The 20,318-nt window shown below is 36.7% G+C and overlaps 1 protein-coding gene across 22 annotated transcripts in view; it reads left to right on the top strand.

The window, feature by feature from the left end:
- FAM13A (family with sequence similarity 13 member A) overlaps positions 1 to 20,318 on the top strand; it is a 360,572-nt gene that overhangs the window by 60,300 nt on the left and 279,954 nt on the right. For 20 of the 22 annotated variants that reach the window (XM_082726581.1, XM_082726582.1, XM_082726578.1 and 17 more), the window contains one exon: positions 124 to 333. In XM_082726581.1, coding sequence (XP_082582707.1) covers positions 124 to 333 — 210 coding nt within the window. Of the gene's footprint in view, positions 1 to 123; positions 334 to 20,318 lie in introns of those variants that run through there. The other 2 variants (XM_082726584.1, XM_082726590.1) reach the window with 2 other exon arrangements.

Below are 20,318 nucleotides of genomic sequence, written 5' to 3' on the forward strand. Positions count from 1 at the left end.
TCTTGCAGTACTGGATAACCCTGTAGGGAGATTTATTTATTTTGCAGCTACTGTTCTCTAGAGTTAGTGTCTGTTCGTGAGAGACCTCTGTTTATTCTCTGTGGGTCTGCTCCCCTGCTCCAGGACTCACCCAGGAAGGCCTCTTCAGGGTAAACGGCAACGTGAGAGTGGTGGAACAGCTCCGGTGGAAGTTTGAGAGTGGAGCCCCGGTGGAGCTTGGGAAAGACGGGGACGTCTGCTCAGCGGCCAGTCTGTTGAAGCTCTTCCTGCGGGAGCTGCCGGGGAGCGTGGTCACCGCGGCCCTGCACCCTCGATTCGTTCAGCTCTTTCAGGGTTAGTGCCGTTCAAGCCTTCTAGTGCTTCAACCAGTTTTATTTTTCAGCTAAAACTAACCTTTTCTGTATTAAGCACCTACATTTTAAATATTAAGCTAAGCCTTTAAATACTAGCGGTCTCTCTGTCACTACCATCTTTCTATTTTACTTACTTGCAGCCCCCATGTTCTACCCTAAAATAATATTAAGCTGATTATGAAATACCACTAGTAAGTGTAATTTCTGAGACTGTTGGCAGATGAATAGTTAATATTGAAAAGCCTTAATGTTTGTGGGCCAAAGGAATTCTTTCCTGACTAGTGATTATCTTAGAAGGAGTGAGAATAAGGCATTAAATTCTATGTAGGGAATATTAATTAATTAATTATATTTGTTAGTGACCTTTGAGACTGAAAGGCCAGTGGTGTGCTGTTTTTCTCTTATAAGCAAGATTGAGTCCTAAAAATTGTGTTCATTTTACACAACTGGAGGAAAATTGGTTTTTGATTGCATTATGAAGTGATTTTTTTCTTAATGAAGAAACTTGATTTTTTAAAAAATATTTTATTTATTCATTGGACAGACAGAGATCACAAGTAGGCAGAGAAGCAGGCAGAGAGAGGAGGAAGCAGGCTCCCCGCTGAGCAGAGAGCCCCATGCGGGGCTCGATCCCAGGACCCTGGGATCATGACCTGAGCTGAAGACAGAGGCTTAACCCACTGAGCCACTCAGGTGCCCCAGAAACTTGATTTTTGAAGGTAGTAATTATAGTCATAATCATTATTTAGTTCTTTCTCTTAAATATAGCAAGAAAAATGATTTAGTCTTGAAAAGCATTTCTTTCCTGATTTGTACCAGGTTAGAGTGAAAAAGAGAACATACATTTTTAAGAGTGCTAATTGCCAGATTAAAAAGGATATTACTTAAAACCACATTCCTTTAAAGCAGCGGTGTAATTATTCCCATGTGGTATGCCAAAGAGTGGGTATGCGAGAAGGCCATGTTGTATGTTGTAGTCTACTGAAAAACAGTGATCAAATAGAAAAGCGAAAATTGCAGGACCACTTGTTCGGGTCATCTAAGTGCTTTTAATAAAGCTTCCTATATCGGTAAGTGATAGTAAGTGACCTGTGTGAGCCTTGTTCATTAGAAAAAGAACTTTTTCATGTTTATATGTATGAGGATCTGAAGGAGGTAGCCATTGCTCCTTAACTGATTCTTATAAGAATATTTTATCCTTGTCATGGAGATGTTAAGTTTTAGGATAAATTTCTGTAAGTCATTTAAAAATAATTGTTACAAAAGCTAGTTGAAGATTTAAATTTGTCCTTCATACAAAATATTTAGTAATCAAATAGTACTACTAAGAATCTTTATTAATAGTATGTCTTAATTTTAAGATACTAATATTAATGATACTATACTAATATTTGTGAATAGTGAATGTGAATAGTGAATTTTAAATGGTTTTATGACATTATTTAGAATAGCTTTCATTTGGTAAAGAGAATGTTTAAGTGTTTTTGTTATGTTATAGTAATATTTTATTATACTTTAGCTCTTCTTTGTAATTTAGCTTCTCATTAATGACCTTTCTCTCTGGTGGGCAGAAAAATTGATTTGCATCATTAAAAGCAAGCGATATCATTCTAGAAGTAAGGCTGGTTATATACCCAACTTAAGGAGTTGTGTGATTATGCACAAATAACAAATTCTGAATGGGGCAGAGATACTGACTTTGGCCTTGGGAGTAGTATTCTCTCACTTCCTAAAAACTTTCAGGGTGAGGTCTGAGATGTTCAATAAAGGAGATGTTAATGGAAGTACCTACTAGTTGTAAGCTGCTAAGTGAGGGGAGGGAATAAAGTATGCTTTTAGCTATCAGATCGTATAGCCTCTGAAAATAAATTTCTCTTTAATAATTCAGGTAGAAAAGAGCTATGGTATTTGGTACTCTTAGAGTAGAGGAGCACATGCGACAGCTGGTCACGTGAAAGCTGGAAGTGGCAAGGCTCTTTTCAGACTCACTAAAGGCAATGTTACACTTGGCCATTAAAGTGTAATAAATATGTCATAAATGTGTTTTGATAAAACTTCTTAGTTAAGGTTACCCTACTTTTATATTTCAGTCTTCATAATAGCAGATTAAATAGCTTTTATATTCTGTCACAACCCCATGCCAGATTTCTTTAAAAAAACATATATATAAAGGGCCTTCAAATTCTATCCTGTGTAAAGAGCAAGGTATTTTATAATTTCTCACATCAAGATCCTCTCTTCCATACTTTGTGGGCTAGAATTGTAGAGCCTCAACTGAGAGTTTTTTTTCAGACACCTAAGCTAAACCACTGAGGACAGTCCGAGTGCCTCCTCTAAGCCTCGCTGCTGCTCTGGATCCTTCTTTGTGCACATCAACAGTGATCCTGTGTGTGGAAGAACACCTTTTAGGTTCTTTGTTTTATATACCAGATTATCAACTTTAGACTTGACTGGTGTCTCAGGCTCTGAGATTGTATCTTTAGTTAGCAGACCGATATTTCTGCATACCAGGTACTTATCAGAAACTTCCATCTGAAACTGATGTCTGCCAGAACCTTTTGCTTGAGGCACAGCCCTGGTTTAGACAGTTCCTATTTAGGAGAGACTCTAAAGCACTTCAGTGATCATCCTTTCCTGTGGTCTTATTAAACTTACCTCTGACTGCAACAACTCGCCTCTCTCGATTGAGGTTTCCAGTATAATTGTCTCAGCTTGGCAATATTTCATGTTGTTGTTGTTTTTTTTTAATCTCTTATCCTTACCTAGGTGGGCCAATAACGTATCTGTCCTTCTTTAACAATCTCAGTTATGTTTTGGGAATAGATGTGGACTGCAAGCAATAAAAAGATTTTAGGATACCATCCATTTCATTTAGGATTAATTAGAAATCCCTTTATTTGAGTGTTCCCTTTTGAAAATCTTTGTAATATAAATGCAAATATGTCCATCTTACAATGGATGTTTTTTGTTGTTACTGATGAGTTGAAATTGGATCAGTCCGTCAATATTTATTTAGCCTCTCTTACATAGACACAGGATATTACTAAGAAATAAAAGATTAAGCATTCTGACTTTAAGGAGTGTGTGATTTAATTGAGGAGGTAGAATGTGTGTGGTATGTATTCTATGGTACTTCAGATGAGTGGTAAGAACATCCAGTCAGTGGTAACAAAGAGAGAGAGAAATCAGTCTGGATTATGGTGGTCAGAGAACACTTTGTGGAAAAAGTAAAATGGGGCACATAATTTTGGATGGAGAGGAAAATCATATAGGCAAGGAAAAAGGCATGAGCAAAAACACCATCAGTGTGAGACAGAAATGTCTAACAGAGCTGTGCATAGCTACAGGAAATTAGCAAATGGGCTAATTTTAAAAGTAGGTTGAGGGGTACCCTGGGTGGCTCAGTGGGATATGCATCCAACTCTTGATTTGGGCTCAGGGTAGAGATCATGGAGCTTGGGGCTCTCAAGATGGAGCCCCAAGCCCCGAGTCAGGGTCTCTGTTGGGCAAAGAGCCTGCATAAGATTCTCTCTCTACCTCACATAGTCATGCTCTCTCCAAAACAAACAAACAAACAAACAAATAATTGGAGGCTTTGACTAGTTGGTAGAGTGTTTTTAATATTTGATTAAGGAATTAATATTGACCTTCAAACAGTCAATTTTTGAAGAAAGAAGTCCTAGGATGGAAGCAGTATTTTTTAGCAGTGCTATGTGAGATGGATAGATGAGAAGGTGCAGGGAAACCTCTAGACGACCCATAGAAACCTAGGTCTTGGTCCTAAGGACTTGTATCTAACAAATAATTGGCAGTGGAATTTTTAAAATTGAGGTAAAGTATATGTAACATAAAATGGACTGTTGTATTGATTTTTTAAGTACACACCTCAGGGGCATTAAGTACATTCACACTTTTGTACAGATACCACCACTATCCATCTCTAGAACTTTCTCAGCATCCCTACAGAAATGGGTAATGGGATTTTAAAGAAAACACAAACAGGGCAGCCAGTAGTTAATGAGAGTAAGAAAGGAGTCAAAGATAACCCTATGGTTTTGAGTTGATGTGACTTGAAGTACAGTGGGTTGAGGAGGGGCAGAGTGGTGGCCCAACCCTGATGCCCGTATGTTTGGGGAGGGCCATGCTGCCAGAAGGCCAGTTTGTCACACTGTTGTGAATAGAAACTAATAAATCAGGAAGAAAGCTTTAAGATAAAGTTGAAGTATCACCAGAGAGAGCTCTCTACTAACTAAGTGCTTTGCAGAGACCTGTGGCAACTGTTTTTTTTGTTTGTTTGTTTCTTTGTTTTGCCTACAGTAATTCATATCTTTCCTGTCTGTACCTAGGGTAGGGCCTTTACTTATTAAAATGCGTTAGCCTGTCAGACCTGAAGTTTTGTCAGGAAAGGAAGAAGCACAAGCATGAACTTTCTAGGAACCTTTTGCAGCTGACTAATGCTCCTTTTCCTGTCTCTAGGTGAATCTGGGACTTAAGCCAAAGGCTCATGTTCTACTAGCTTGATAGGGTCTGATGATCTCTTTGTGGTGCTTTATTGATCATCTTTCTCACATCCTGCTATTGCTATTGAAGAAGGAAGAGAGATCCTGATATGGCATCTTGACAACTGGTCCATTAATATAAATAATAAAAGTCACAAGGGGCAGGTAATTATGAGGCCATGAAGAGGAGCTCATTTTAGAAGGATGACCAAGTGACTGTCAGTGCTGAGGGGAAAAGGGTAAAGGCTAAAGATGTGGATTTCAGAGTCCTCTATGTAGACTAATCTGAACAACAGAAATTTGTTTTCTCATAGTTCTGGAGGCTGGAAGTCCAAGATCAAAGTGCTGGTAGGGGAGATTTCTGATAAGACCTCTCTCCTTGGCTTACAGATGGTACCTTCTCACTGTGTTCTCCCGTGGTCTTTTCTTTGCGTGAGCTCTCTTAGTGCCTTTTTCCTTTTTTACAAGGACACCAGTGCATTAGACTAGGGTTCTACCTTTATGGCTTCATCTAACCTTAATTAGCTACTTTTAAGGCCCTATCTCCAAATATAGTCAATTGCGGGTTAAGGCTTCAACCTATGAATTTTGTATGGACAAAATTTAGTCCATAACACTGTGTTTTTACAAATGTATAACTATTTAATAAATGTATGAGTAAAAAATAGCAAAAGCCTATGGTGGGTGCTGATTAGGTGAAAAATTTTTATAAAATTGATGCTTTTGTCTTAGAAATCATTAGACTGCATAACTAGGAGCAACAAAATGAGTTTAAAATAAATGATTTTTCTATAGGAAAAATTTTTTACTGGGTTGTGTTTTCTTGTTTTGTATAAATAATTTCTTACGTTTTTTGTTACTATTTTAATATTCTCTTTAAGAACTTACGCCTTTAGTGTTAACAATAGGTTCTAAATAACTACTGACTTGTCAGTTTAAAAGCTAGCAGATACTTATATCATTTCTTTTCATCACAGCACCAGCTTTAATAAGGTATAGGCAGAATAATCTTCATTTTGAAGGAAGACATTAAACCACATGGCACAGAGCAGAGGATCTAGATCCATTCTGACAAGTTTCAAATCTCCATTTGCCATTTGTTAGCTACTTAATTACTTAACCTTTTTGTGCGTTGGTGTATTAGCTATCTATTGCTACATAACAATTACTTCAAAATGTAGTGGCTTAGGGACACCTGGGTGGCTCAGTTGGTTAAGCGTCTGCCTTTGGCTCAAGTCATGATCCCAGGGTCCTGGGATTTAGTCCCACATCAGGCTTCCTGCTCAGCGAGGAGCCTACTTCTCTCTCTGCCTACTGCCTCGCCCCCCCCCCCAACCCCGCCTTGCTTGTGCTCTTTCACTCTTTTTCTTTGACAAGTAAATAAAATCTTTTTCTTTAAAAATGGAGTGGCTTAAAGCTATAGTAAAGACTTATTTTCTTTCACAGTTTCTGTGGGTTGGGAATTGAGGTGTAGTTTAGCTGGGCAGTACTGGTTCAGGGTCTGTCAAGTTGTTAGGATGTGTCAAGGGCTGCAATTATCTGAAGGCTTCACTGGAGCTAAAAGATGTGCTTCCAAGGGGGTTCACTTACATGGCTCCAGTTCAGTGCCAGTTCATGGCCAGAGGCCACAGGTCCCTTCTCTACAGGTCTCTCCAGTTGGGTACTGGCTGGCTTCTCTTGCCATGCGCACCTCGAGAGAGATGAAAGCTATCATTTTAATGACTGAGCCTCAGAAGACACACAGCTTCTTTTGTGCCACATTCTATTCATGAAGATCGAGTAAATGATCTGGCTTATATTCAAGGGGAGGGGAATTTGATACCATCTTTGGAAGGGAGAAGTGACAGGCTTTGTAGACTATTTTAAAACTACCATGATTAGTTTTCCTAACTGTTAAATGGAGATCATAGTAGGGTGTACTTCCTGAGCTCATTGTGGAAACTGATTTTATCCATACAAAGAATCAGAACAAAAATAAATATTCAATAAAGGTTAAGCCAGTGCTTCTCAACTGTGGCACCCTAGAGATCAAGTCCTATCATATGCCTATTAAATCATCCTCTGTAGAGTTGGGATGTAGGAATCTGCTTGATTGATTGATTGATTGATTGGGGGGAAGGGTAGAGGAACAGAGAGTCTGAAGCAGACTCCACCCTGAGCATGGAGCCCGACATTGGGCTCCATCTCATGACCCTAAGATCACTACCTGAACAAAAACCAAGAATCAGATGCTTAACTAACTGTGCCATTTAGGTGCCCCAGAATTCACATTTTAATTCAGTCTTCCTTGGCCTTGCTTCTCTCTCAGCTCCTTCTCAGCCACGCCTTTGCCCCTTGCTTTTTTGTTTATAAGAAGGCAAGCCATTATTGCAGTTCCCTCCACTTTTTTACTCCCAATCTCAAATTCTTATTCACTTCTCCATCTCTTTAAAAAAAATTATAAAAGACTTGCAGAAGAGTAAGTGCACTTTCTGCCTAATGATTAAGAAAGAGGAAAAAAAAGAAATAAAATTGGGCCTCAGTTTCAAGTTAAAATAAAGATTTCAAAATTCTTGCCCCAGTTAATTGAAACTACTTTAATTTTTTATTATTGGTCGAGCTGGCAAATGACACAGGATGGATTTGGGAATATTTTTTATCAGCTGCAAGTTATTAATTTTTATTTTTGTTAATATTATTTATGATTTTAATGAAGATTGAGGCCTTCAAATAAACGTTGCTGGTTATGTATATAAAATTTATAATTAAAAAATTCCTTTACCATTACTAATTTCAGGTGAGGGCATTGGCTTTAGTGTTTTATTGCTTGTATAAAAAAATTAGGATATTGTTCTACTAGTGAGCTAGTAGTACTTTTGGGAATAGGAGGTATGCGTAGTGCGTCAGGATCCACAGAACAGAGTAGGGTTGAGAGGGAGAAACTATTTGTAAGACAGATGATCAGAAGAACTTTGTGGAGGAGGAATGTAATACTTCAGCTGGACTTTGGAGGACCGCTAGAATACCCACAGGCAGTGTGCCCTCTAGGAAGAGAGGATTATAGGGACAAAAGCATTTGGAAAACACAGGTACATGATTTCAACATTAAGCGCAGTATATGTGTTGGGTGGGCTATAAATATAGTTGGGTTAGGTCATCTTTCAGTAAAATGAATCAAACATTGGAATGACCATTCTTAAATAATCTAATTACTCTGAATAAAATATATTTTCATTGCCTTGAACATATTTTTCCTTTATTTAAAAAAAGTATTTTATGTAATAATGCATATACTCTTTAAAAAATCAAATAACATTGAGAGATTCATAAAGAAAACCAACTGACCCCTACATACCCTTTGGCAGTTCTTTCCTAGAGGAAATCAGATTTCATTTATTTAAGCTGTTCTTTGGTTTTTGCTTCCATTTGATAATTCTCTTATAATGTTATATCTTAATTTCTTGTAGACATTATCTCTTCACTCTGCTTATAAAATATATAGAATTAGCTCTAATAAGTGACAATGTAACTTACTCCTAATAATTCCTTCCAGTAGTGTTACATGACAAGTTTAGCTGATGACCTAATTAATGTTTGATTTGTTATGACTACATGAGTGTGTGTGTGATAGAGAGTGTGTGAGTGTATGTGATGTACTACTTAATGTTAATATGTGTCTTAGGTTGATAGAAAATTACGTGAGTGAAAACATATCTGTAGATTTTTTTCAAACTGCAAAATCTTTCCAATAGATCTCCTAAGCTTTCAAAAATTTTTCAAATAATTTATCAATTCTTTATTTCTGGGGAGAGTCCTCTTTGGCCCTTTTCTCTTCCACTCCCACCTAATTTGGTAGCAGTGCTGATTCTGAGATTCTCTCACCAATCTTTCTTCCTGGGCCTGTTCTTTCCTGGAGTCTTTTTTTCATCTATTGTGTCAGGCACTCAGTAAGTCCCTTCAATCTGGAAAATACTGCATTTTGGTCTTTGAAATTTTCCTGTATTATCTATCTTATTTTTCTGTAAATGTCTTTTGCTGCCCGCCCCCCCCCCCCCGCCTTTTTTGAGATAAAATTGCTGTATAACAGTATGGTTAGCTTTAGGTATACAACATAGTAATTTAATCTTCATATGTACTACAAAGTAATCATCACAATAAGTCTAGTTACCACCTGTTAACATACAGTCAACCGTTTCTTCCACCCCCAAACCCTTTCACTTCTGATAACCACCAGTCTAACTCTCTGTATCTATGAGTTTGGTTTGTTTTACTTTTTGTATTCCACATAGAAGTGAAATCATGTGTAATTTTTTTTGTATGTTTGACTTTTTCATTTAGAGTAGCATCTTCAAGGTCTATCCACATTGTTATAAATCATAAATTTCCCTCTTTTTATGGACGAGTAGTATTTTCCATTGTATATAGTGTGTGTATCTCTATCCATGCATCCATCAACAGACCTTTAGGCTATTTCCATACCTTGGTACTGTAAAAAAATGCTGTAGGGATACATATAACTTTTCAGATTCAAGTTTTTATCATCCTCAGATAAATACCTAGAAGTGGTGTGGTTGGATCATATGGTAATTCTATTCTTAATTTTTTGAGGAACCTCCATACTGTTTTTCATAGTAGCTGCACCAATTTACATCCCACCAGCAGTGTATGGAGGTTCCCTTTTCTCTACAGCCTCTCCAACACTTCTTTTCTGTCTTTTTGATAATAGCCATTCTAACAGATATGAGGTAATATCTCATTGTGGGTTTGACTTACCTTTCCCTGATAATGGTGATATTGAACACTTTATGTGTATGTTGGTCATCTGTATGTCTTCTTTGGAAGAATGTTTAGATCCTCTCCCATTTTAAAATTTTGATTTTTGTTTTTCTTGTTTGTTTTGCTGTCGAGATGATTGAGTTCTTCATATATTTTGGATATTAATGCCTTATCAAATATATAGTTTGTAAATGCTTTCTCCCATTCAGTAGGTTTTATTTTCTTTCTATGCAGAAGCTTTTTAGTTTGATGTAGTCTCACTTATTTTTGCTTTTGTTTTCTTAGAGTCATATCCAAAAATTCAATACCAAGATCAATATCAAGAATCTTATTACCGGGGCGCCTGGGTGGCTCAGTGGGTTAAAGCCTCTGCCTTCGGCTCAGGTCATGATCCCAGGGTCCTGGGATCGAGCGCCGCATCGGGCTCTCTGCTCAGCCGGGAGCCTGTTTCCCCTCTCTCTGCCTGTCTCTCTGCCTACTTGTGATCTCTGTCTGTCAAATAAATAAATAAAATCTTAGAAAAAAAAAAAAAAAGAATCTTATTACCCATTTTTTCTTCTAGATGTTTTATGGTTTCAGGTCTTTTATTCAAGTTTTTAATCTACTTTGATTGAGTCTCTTGTATGTTATAAGATAGTGGTCTAGTTCCATTCTTTGGCATGTGTCTGTCCAGTTTTCCCAGAATCATTTATTAGAGAGATTGTCCCTGTTTTGTTTTTTTTTTCTTTTTGGAAGTATTTCACATTTGTGATTGTTGGTAGCACTTAAAACTATGCAAAAATAATTTTTTTAAAGATGCCTATAGGACAGAATTGCCAGTTAAAGTGGATATTTCTTATTTATATGCTACAGAATGTGATATACTGTTTATGCTGCTTATTAATAAGTTTATGGGCATGAAAAGCAGATTTCTGTTTAAATTCAGTTAACATTTAGTGTATTATTAGTTGCAGAGGTAGAGTTCATTGATTCATCAGTCTTACATAATACCCAGTACTCATTACATTACCTGCCCTCCTTAATGTCCATCACCCACTTACCCATCCTCCTACCCCCTCCCCTCCAGCATAGTTTGTTTCCTATGATTAAGAGTATCTGATGGTTTGACTCACTTTCTGATGTTGTCCTGTTTTATTTTTTCCTCTCTTCCCCTATGATCCTCTGTTTCTTAAATTCCACATATCAGTGAGATCATATGGTATTTGTTTTTCTCTGATTGACTTATTTCACTTAGCCTAATGCCCTCTAGTTCCATCCACATTTTTGCAAATGACCAGATTTCATTGTTTTTGATGGCTGAGTAGTATTCCATTGTGTGTGGGTGTGGGTGGGTGTACACATCATCTTCTTTTGTTTTTAAGATTTTTATTTATTTATGGAGGGAGAGATGAAACATGAGAGACTGTGGGCTCTGAGAAACAATCTGAAGGTTTTGGGAGGTACACGGTGGGTATTATGGAGGGCACGTATTGCAGAGAGCAGTAGGTGTGGTGCATAAGCAATGAATCTTGGAACACTGAAAAAATAAAATAAGATTAAAAAATAGATATTCATTTATTTGACAGTGAGAGTGCATGCACAGAAGTGGGGGGAGCTGCAGGCAGAGGGAGAAACAGGCTCCCTGCTGAGCAGGGAGCCCAATACAGGGTTTGATCCCAGGACCCTGGAAACCCTGGCAGACACTGAACCGACTAAGCCCAAGGTGCTCCTATACCACTTCTTCTTTATCAGTTCATCTGTCGATGGATATCTGGGCTGTTTCCATAGTTTGACTATTGTGGATATTGCTGCTATAAACATTGGGGTATAGGTACCCCCTTTGGATCACTACATTTGTATCTTTGAGGTAAATACCCCATAGTGTGATTGCTGGGTCATAGGATAGTTCTATTTTCAACTACGAAAAGCAGATCTTGGCTATCAGTGTCTGCCTGATTTGAGCTCTTAAAGCTCTGTAATAGGGGTATGGTAATACAGTACTTGCAGCAACACTGGAAGTAAAGCATTTTATTGCTTTAAAGGTTTAAGATGAATTAAGGCAAGGAAGGGTTGGAGCCAGGTATACTTTGTTGTACATTGATGGAAGCAAGCTCTGAATATGAAAAAGGAATCTGTTTATGGTTGACTATTTTAAAGACTTTTACAAAGTGCTATTGTATTAATCACTTTTTCTAGTTCAAGAAATTTCAATTCCAGGGTACAAACCATTGATTTTTTAAAAATTGCATTTCCATTCCCTTAGTACCAGTTTGAAATAAATGCTGTTTATCATCAGCTGTTTGCTATCACTAGGGAAGAAGGCAACTTGAAGTATTTACTGATAAATAGCTTTTTTCCCTAAATGTTACTTTTCTGCAACATTAACATATAGTTACATGTTTTGTTTGCACTGTTGCTATATGGATCAAAAATCTTCTGGCAAAGGGATAGGGGAATGGTGGTATCCATCTTGCCCTGTTTGTTCTATTACTGTTTTATTGGACTGATCTACTTGCATAAACCTGTGTTCATCACCTAAATATAAGTTGTGAACATATCATCTTTTGCTTGGTTATTTCAGTCATACTACTATATATAATCAAGTGTGGCACAGTTTATCAGTTTGGTTCTAGGGAGTGAGTTGATACAGTTCATTCCCCTGTGTTGTTAAACTAACTTTGTGTGCTTACTGTTACTTACTTTTTAACAGCCATTCTTATAAAAGCTAGGCTGTTTCTTTAGGGGAAAAGAGACATATATAATCTAATTTGAAGACTTTTCCAATAGAAAAGTTAGTGTTAATGTTGAAAAATTCTGTAGGATGGTCTATTCTGAGCCATTAACTTTCTGTAAGGGGAAAATGGTGGATTACCACAAAGAACAGTGAAGCAGGGAGTGCTAGGGGTAGAGGGTTGGGTATTTGTTTTGAGAATTAAAAACTATGAAACACTCTGTACACAATTGATTTTTTAAAAAAATAAACACGTTTTTAAAGAGGCTGAAGAAAAAAAAATGGACTGTCCTTTCCCATTGTATTTTCTTGGCTCCTTTGTTTGAAAATTATGCATGGTTTATATGCATGGGTTTATTTCTGGGCTTTCTGTTATGTTGCATTCATCTATGTGTCTGTATTTATACTGATACTGTATTGTTTTGATTACTGTAGCTTTGCAGTATAATTTGAAATGAGGAAGCATGGCACCACGATCATTGTTCTTTTTCAAGATTGCTTTGGCTATTCAAGGCTTTTGTGGTTCCATACGCATTTTAGGATTATTTGTTCTATTTCTGTGAAAAATGCCAATGGAATTTTGATAGGAATTGAATTGAATCTATAGCTTGCCTTGAGTAGTATGGACATTTAAAAAAATGTTAATTCTTCTGATCCATGAGCATGGAATACCTCTCCATTTTTTTGTGTCTTCTTCAATTTCTTTAAATAGTATCTCGTAGTAGTCCATGTCCAGGTCTTTCACTTCCTTGTTTAAATTTACTCCTAGGTATTTTTTTGTATATAATGGTAAATGGGATTATTTTCTTAATTTCTCTTTCTTAGAGTTATTAGTGTTTAAATAACTAACAGATCACTGATATATCTTGCAACTTTATTGATTTCATTCTAACAGTTAATTGGTAGAGACTTAAGGGCTTTTTAATATATGGTATTATGTCATCTGCTTTTGATACATGGTATTATGATTATGGTATCAGTGACAGTTTTACTTTTCCTTTTCCAATTTGAATTTTTTTAATTTCCTTTTCTTATCTAGTTGCTGTGGCTAGGATTTCTAATACTATGTAGCATAAAAGTGGTGAGAGTATCCATCTTTGTCTGGTTCCTGATCTAAGAAAAGAAGTTTTGAACTTTTTACCCTTGAGTATGATGCTAACTATAGGTTCTTCATATACAGCTTTTATTATATTTAATTCCCTTTATTCCCACTTGGTTAAAAGTTGTTTTTTATTTTTTATCATAAGTGGTTGTTTAATTCTGTCAAGTTTTTTTTTACTGTATCTATTGGGATGATCATAGTATTTTTATCCTTCATTTTATTAATGTGGTGTAGCACATTGATTAATTTGCAGATGTTGAACCTTTCTTGCATTCCTGGAATAAATCCAGCTTGATCAGGATGCATGATCTTTTTAATAAATTGTTGAATTGGGTTTGCCAATAATTTGCTGAGAATTTTTACATGAGTGTTTATCAGGGATATTGGCTTAAAATTTTGTTTCTATAGTGTCCCTGTCTGGTTTTGGTATCAGGTTAATTCTGGCCTTATAAAATTAGTTTGGAAGGATTATTTCCTCTTCAGTTTTTGGAAGAATTTGTGAAGGATAGGTATTAAATCTTTAAATGTTTGGTAGAATTAATCTGTAAAATTCTCTGGTCCTGGACTTCTGTTTGTTGGGACTTTTTTTCACTATTGATTCAATATCCTTACTAGTAATCAGTCTATTCAGACATTTTATTTTTCTGGATTCAGTCTTAGACTATTGCATGTTTCTAGAAATTGATCATTTTTTTCCTTAAAGATTATTTATTTACTTATTTGATAGAGAGAGAGAGAGATCACAAGTAGGCAGAGAGGCAGACAGAGAGAGAAGGGGAAGCAGGCTCTCTGCTCAAAAGCAGGCTCTCTGCTGAGCAGAGAGGCCAATGCAGGGCTCAAGCTCAGGACACTGAGACCATGACCTGAGCTGAAGGCAGTAGCCTAACCTGCTGAGCTACCCAGGTGCCCCAGAATTGATCATTTTTTTCTATGTTACAACATTGGTTGACATATACTTGTTTATAGTGGTTTCTTGGGATCTTTAAATTTACGTGATATCACTTGTAACATTTCCCCCTTTCATTTGATTTTGGGTGCTTTCTTCTTTGTTCTTGGTGAGTCTAACTAAAGGGTTGTCAGTTTGGTTTATATTTTCAAAGATCAGCTCTTAGTTTTATTGATTTTTTTCTATTTTCCTTTTATTTTCTGTTTCATTTATTTCTGCTCTGATTTTTATTTCCTTCCTTCTAATTTGGGCTTCATTTATTCTTTCTTTTAGTTCCTAAGTATAAAGTTAGGTTATGTATTTCAGATTTTTTTTCTTGTGGTAGGTCTGTATTGCTCTAAATTTCCCTATTACTACTACTTTCCTGCATAGATTGTTGAGCTGTTGTATTACCTTTTCCATTTGTCTCCAGGTATTTTTTGTTTTCTCCTTTGATTTCTTCATTGACTCATTCGTTGTTCAGTAGCATGTCGTTTAGTCTCCACTTATTTGATGTTTTTTTTCTCTCAGATTAGCAGTGGATCTAAGAACTGTTGAAACTACTATTTGTACATTGGGTCTTGGGGTACCCTTTGAGTGTGGGCTATCCATTCCCCACAGCTCTGTGATTCTTCTGAATATAAACCCTCTTGGTTTTTACAGCCAGATGTTTTGGCAGCCTCTCTCCATTGCAGATCCCAAGAGTTGGGGTGTCCAAATTCTTTGGTTCTGAGGAAAAAGCTACATATTTTTAAAATCCCTCTTTATTGTGGTTGCTATGCCTGAGGTGAGTTTTTCTATGTGTGTGAGACCAGGTCCCTGCCTCTCCTGCCTATCTCAGTGTGCTGCTTTCATGCTTTGTTATGCAGGTGCTGTTCCGCTATTTGTCAGGTCTTGCAAAGGAAATTGTTCCATGTGTAGCTGTAGATTGGTTTTATCTCTGGGAGGAGATAAGCTTAGAATCTTCTGTGTCACCATCTTGAATGCTTGTTCTCCTATCACAGTCTCTAATTCTATTTTCTATTAAATTTTCTCAACTTTATTTTCCAACCTCACTTTAAAAATTTTAGTTTTATGCTGTTAATATCCAAAATATAAGTGCTATTTCTTTTTCAAAGCATCCTATTCCTAATCTTATCTTTCTGGGAATACTAACAAAGGTTTGTTTTTGTTTAAGTGTTCTTTTCCCTATATTAGTTTTGTCTGTGAGATTTTGTGCATCTCTTCATATAAACATACATGATATTTGCTATTGTGATTTAAGAAAAACATTTGTATATGAGGACAAGGGTACTTTGCTTTAGAAGGATTAGTAGTGGATATAGATGGAGGGAAATGTAACCAATTTGATTTGGGGAACCACAGATGTCTCTATATGGACATATTTTTCTCTTCAGCCATTGTTTTCCTCAAGAGCAGAGAAATAGGAAGTGTGCTAAGAGGCCCATTCTTTTCTTAGCAGATTTTCACTAGTCCTCACATTTTCAGCTGTTCTTCTTGCTCTAGCTCTTCACTATCTGGAGTACAAGAATCCATTAACAGTATCCAGAGACTAAGCCTCAGCCCTCCTGCCTGACCACGTGCTTGCCTGGATGCACTGGGTGGGAGAGGGCTCATCTAAGCCTGATAGGCTTTGAACATACCGGGATTTTTCAGTCACTTGGATTCACTCCCAGATGTTTTTGAAATATCATCTGCCTCTCTCTTCTCTGTTCTTTTCTGTCCTTGGTGCTTATATTTTTTAAACATCTTACTGTCATTTTAGTGGATTCTGGGGAAGAAGATAAACACAAGTGATCAATCCTCCTAAAATGGATGTTCTCCCTTTCCTTTTTCTCCCTCTGTACTTGATTTTAAATGGAACAGAATTTTATAGTAGCAGCTGTGCAAACAGTTTGTGAGAGTTAAGAGCCTGTGAATTTTAGCTTATGAGAATTTGATAATTTAGACAGCAACCTTTTTTTTTTTTTTTTTTTAAGAAAACCACCCTAATAATAGGGTCATTTTAGTCAGTACAGTGCCTAATTGTAAAGAAATCTAATTAAATAAACTGAATTGTGCTTAAGATTGAGTTATGGTTTTCTTTGTTACATGAGGAATTCACTAGAGTAAGTTTGAGTTAAGCCTGTCTTTTATCCATACTATGTATCATAATGCCATTTATATTGTTGGAGTTTTGCCTTGCAGATTTTAAAATACCATGCAAATGTTGGCTAGTTACAATACTAGTTATTACATAATCATTCTTTGGATAGCATGAGCTCCATAGAAAGTATCCGACATATTTCCTTCCCCAGGTTAATTCCTTCTTACTGAGAAATTCCTTTTCTTTTGAAATTATTCAACCCTCAAATTTGTTTCTATGAAAAACCAGAATCATTACACTAAACTCCATATTTAAGCCCTTTCCATTTTCAGTATGTGCCTCTTAGTTTTTCTATAAACAATGCCAAATATATAAACTTTGGTTTTTCTGGGTAGACTTAAATCCAGAGAAGAGTTCAAGGTTGCCACCTGCATATTTGCCCAAGGAGCCAGTCAGTCCAATGTGCAAAACCTCCACTGGAATAAATTGGAAACATGGTGCCAGGAAAACGAGGTTCCCACACCTGACTCTATATATTTGATGACATTCCAGTTGGTTCTACTTACCTCCAGATTCCTGTGACAGGAAAATAAATTGTCTATATAACCCCCCATGATCTCTAAGATTGTAGATCCTGGTAACTAGATCTTTCGTTTCCCGAGCCCATTATATATCTTTATTTTCCTTTTTGACCCTAGGAGATAGCATGGAGTAGTGAGTGGGATTATGAAAACTTGGATAGAGAGTCTGTGGCTGAGCAGCTAATCTGCATTAGAACAACTAGTTGTTTTGTGTGTGTGTGTGTGTGTGTGTGTGTGTGCGCGCGCGCACGCGCTGATGGCTTATACCTTTTAAAAATTTTCATTGTCATTTTAGTGAGGTGTTAAGAGGAAAAGTAGATAAGTTTATGTTTAAAAGGTCTCCTCTAACTTTCTTTTTTTATATACTTGATTTTAAAGCCAACAGAATTTCCTTAGAACAGATTTATTGACATACAACTTATACACATAAAATTGCCCTTTTTAAAGTACATAGTTCAGTGGTGTTCAGTATTTTCAGAATACTGCCATCGCCACTATTTAGTTTTAGAACATTTTTATCACTCCAAAAGAAAAAGAAATTCCACACCCATTAGCAGATACTCCCATTCCTTCTTCTTCACCTCCCCCACTTCTCCCAGCCCTAGACATATACTAATCTTTCTGGCTACACAGATGTACCTGGACTTAGCAACGTTTCATGTAAATGGAGGCACACAATGGTCTTTTGTGACTGACCTTTTGCACTTAGTATGTGTTTCAAGTTTCATCCATGTTGGAACATCAGTACTTTGTTCCTTTTTATGGCAGGCTAATTCTCTGTTGTATGAATATATCGTATTTATCCATTTACCCATTGATGGACATTGGGTAGTTTTTACCTGTTGATTATTATGAATACTGTTATGAGCATTTATGCACAAGTTTTATAGGGACGTATGTTTTCATTTTTCTTGGGTATCCACCTAAGGGTGGAATTGCTGGGTCAAAGGGTGACATTGTTTAACATTTTAAGAAACAGTTTTCCAAGATAGCTGTACTATTTTCTGTTCCCTTAGCAATGAATGAAGGTTTAGCTTTTCTACATCCTTGCCAACACCTATTATTGTCTGTGTTTTTATTCTTGTAGTACAGGGAATAGAATTTTTAATAGTAGAAAGATGATGAGCTTGAAGAGGGAAAACAGAGAGGAGACCAGCTGCTTAAAGGCCAAGATGATGCTATCTAGTAGGGATTTTTAGAATGAATTGTGAATTGAATGAAATCCTCAGTAAAATCTGTATTTTTCACTAATGGTTTTATGTGAAGAGTATCTTAAGTGAGCTGGAAGAGGAATAGAAGAGCTAATAAATGAATTTTTAATATATAAGTATATATTTATATGTATTGATATTTATATATATAAAATTTGTATTAGTAGAAAATCAAGTCATGTAAAATAATGAAAGTTTAAAGAATATCAGTTTGAAGGGATTACAGATGATCAACTTGCTAGGTGCCTATAGCTCTGCCCTAATGCTGTTAAGCTGTATTCTCAATACCAGTATTTTGCTAAACCCGTGGAAATAATCAGCCTTTACACTGAGTTCGTAAACAATTTGAGGACTTAGGGGAGAAAGAGGCAACTTCCAAAAGAGGCTTAAGAACCCTGAGTTTGATGGCTTATCTCAAATGACACCAAATAAGTCCCGTTACAGCTGAGCATTTAATCACTAGTCTTTTAGAGGGTGGGAAACTAGTGGTAAAGTGATTCCCATTGAAGTTACTTACTGTACTTTGCCCATTTAATATAGCACTAGATTTATGGAAAGAGCCAAGTTTGTTAGCTGGGATATTGCCAATATTGTTCAAGATTAGCATATTTTATTGTGGGAGGCTCCCCTTCCGAAGTGCTATAATTTTTTTTTCTATTCTCCTGTGTGCTGACGTTCCCACATAAACAGGTTCTTTAGCTGTTAAATGCTTGTATCTGATATCTAGCCTGCTTTGAGCTCCCAGTTTTGACGTTAGATTATTTCATGTATTTCTTGTGTTTTTATCTATGCCAGTCTGCCCGCATTGGCAAGCATTCAGCACTCAGTAAATGCCCGCAGAACAGACTTGCTGACATACTATTTAGGTATCATTGGGAGTATTATGGGACTGTGAGTATTAAAGTATCATCTAGTTTTTTTTTCATCCTGTAGGCCTTGCCTTTCCGTGCAGGCTCATTCTGGGAGCTGGAAGTATCAGTGTAGATATTGGCTAATTTGGTAATAAGCATACCTCTGCATTTGTAGAATCTAATCAGATAAGATTCATAGTTTCACTAATGTCTAAGAAAAGACTGTAATTTATAAATGTTATCAGTTACTTTATCATCCTGTCCTTTCAGAAATTTGTGTGAGGACCTGAGAACTTTGTCATGGACAAGGGTTGCAAGAAAGTTGTAAATATATAACCTTTCCTTTTATATAGAAATATACCAATTCCATTAACTAGAAAATATAATTATGTTGTTTAGATAAGCTTCTTGTCAGTCTAAAGAAGTTATTCCATTCTTGGGGTATGAAATACAGCTATAAAATCCAGTCTAATCCAGTGTAGCTGGTGTTGTAAGATTATTTTCCCCATTCTTACCAATTGCATATTTAGAAGGAAACATAATTCATGTTTTGTTCTCATGTATGCTACAAAACATTTTGTACCCATTCATGGAGGTTTTTATTAAAACATTCCTCCACATACACCTCAGGACCTATGAAGCTATAATTTATGTAAGTGAATTAAGATTCCCACCCCCACTACTTACCAATTTTGCTTGTTCATTTGTTGATTCAGGAAACATTTGTTAAACATTTACATGTATGAGACCGGGTAGTAGTTGCTCTGTGATAATGAAAGCAGCAGTATCTGACTTTGTGGGAGTGCACTGATCAAACCACAAGCTCTGAGGTCAGACTGCCACTGATGAATTGCAGCTTGGCTACATGGGAACTGTGTGAACATGGACAAGTTAATTCATCTCCTTCAGTCTAGTCGTCTCTAACTGGGGATGTATTAGGCTTCTGTTGCTGCTGTGACAGATTTCCACAAATTCAGTGGTTTAAAAACCACACAAATTATCTCTGTATTCTATGGGTGAGAAGTTTGTGGACTCAGCTGGTGTCTCTACTCCAGGTTCACAAGGCCAAAGTCAAGGTGTTGGTCAGCCTGGGTACTTATCTGAAGGTTCCCAGAGAGAAGCTGCTTCCATGGCACTCTTGGATTCTTGGCACTCTTTCATTCCATGGAGTTGTAAGGCCAAGATTCCTGTTTTCTTGCTGGCTTCTTCTAGGCTTTGAGAGGCGTCCACATGCTCAGGCTTGTG

Source organism: Mustela nivalis, assembly GCF_964662115.1.
Source record: "Mustela nivalis genome assembly, chromosome: 4".
Taxonomy (NCBI): Eukaryota; Metazoa; Chordata; class Mammalia; order Carnivora; family Mustelidae; genus Mustela; species Mustela nivalis.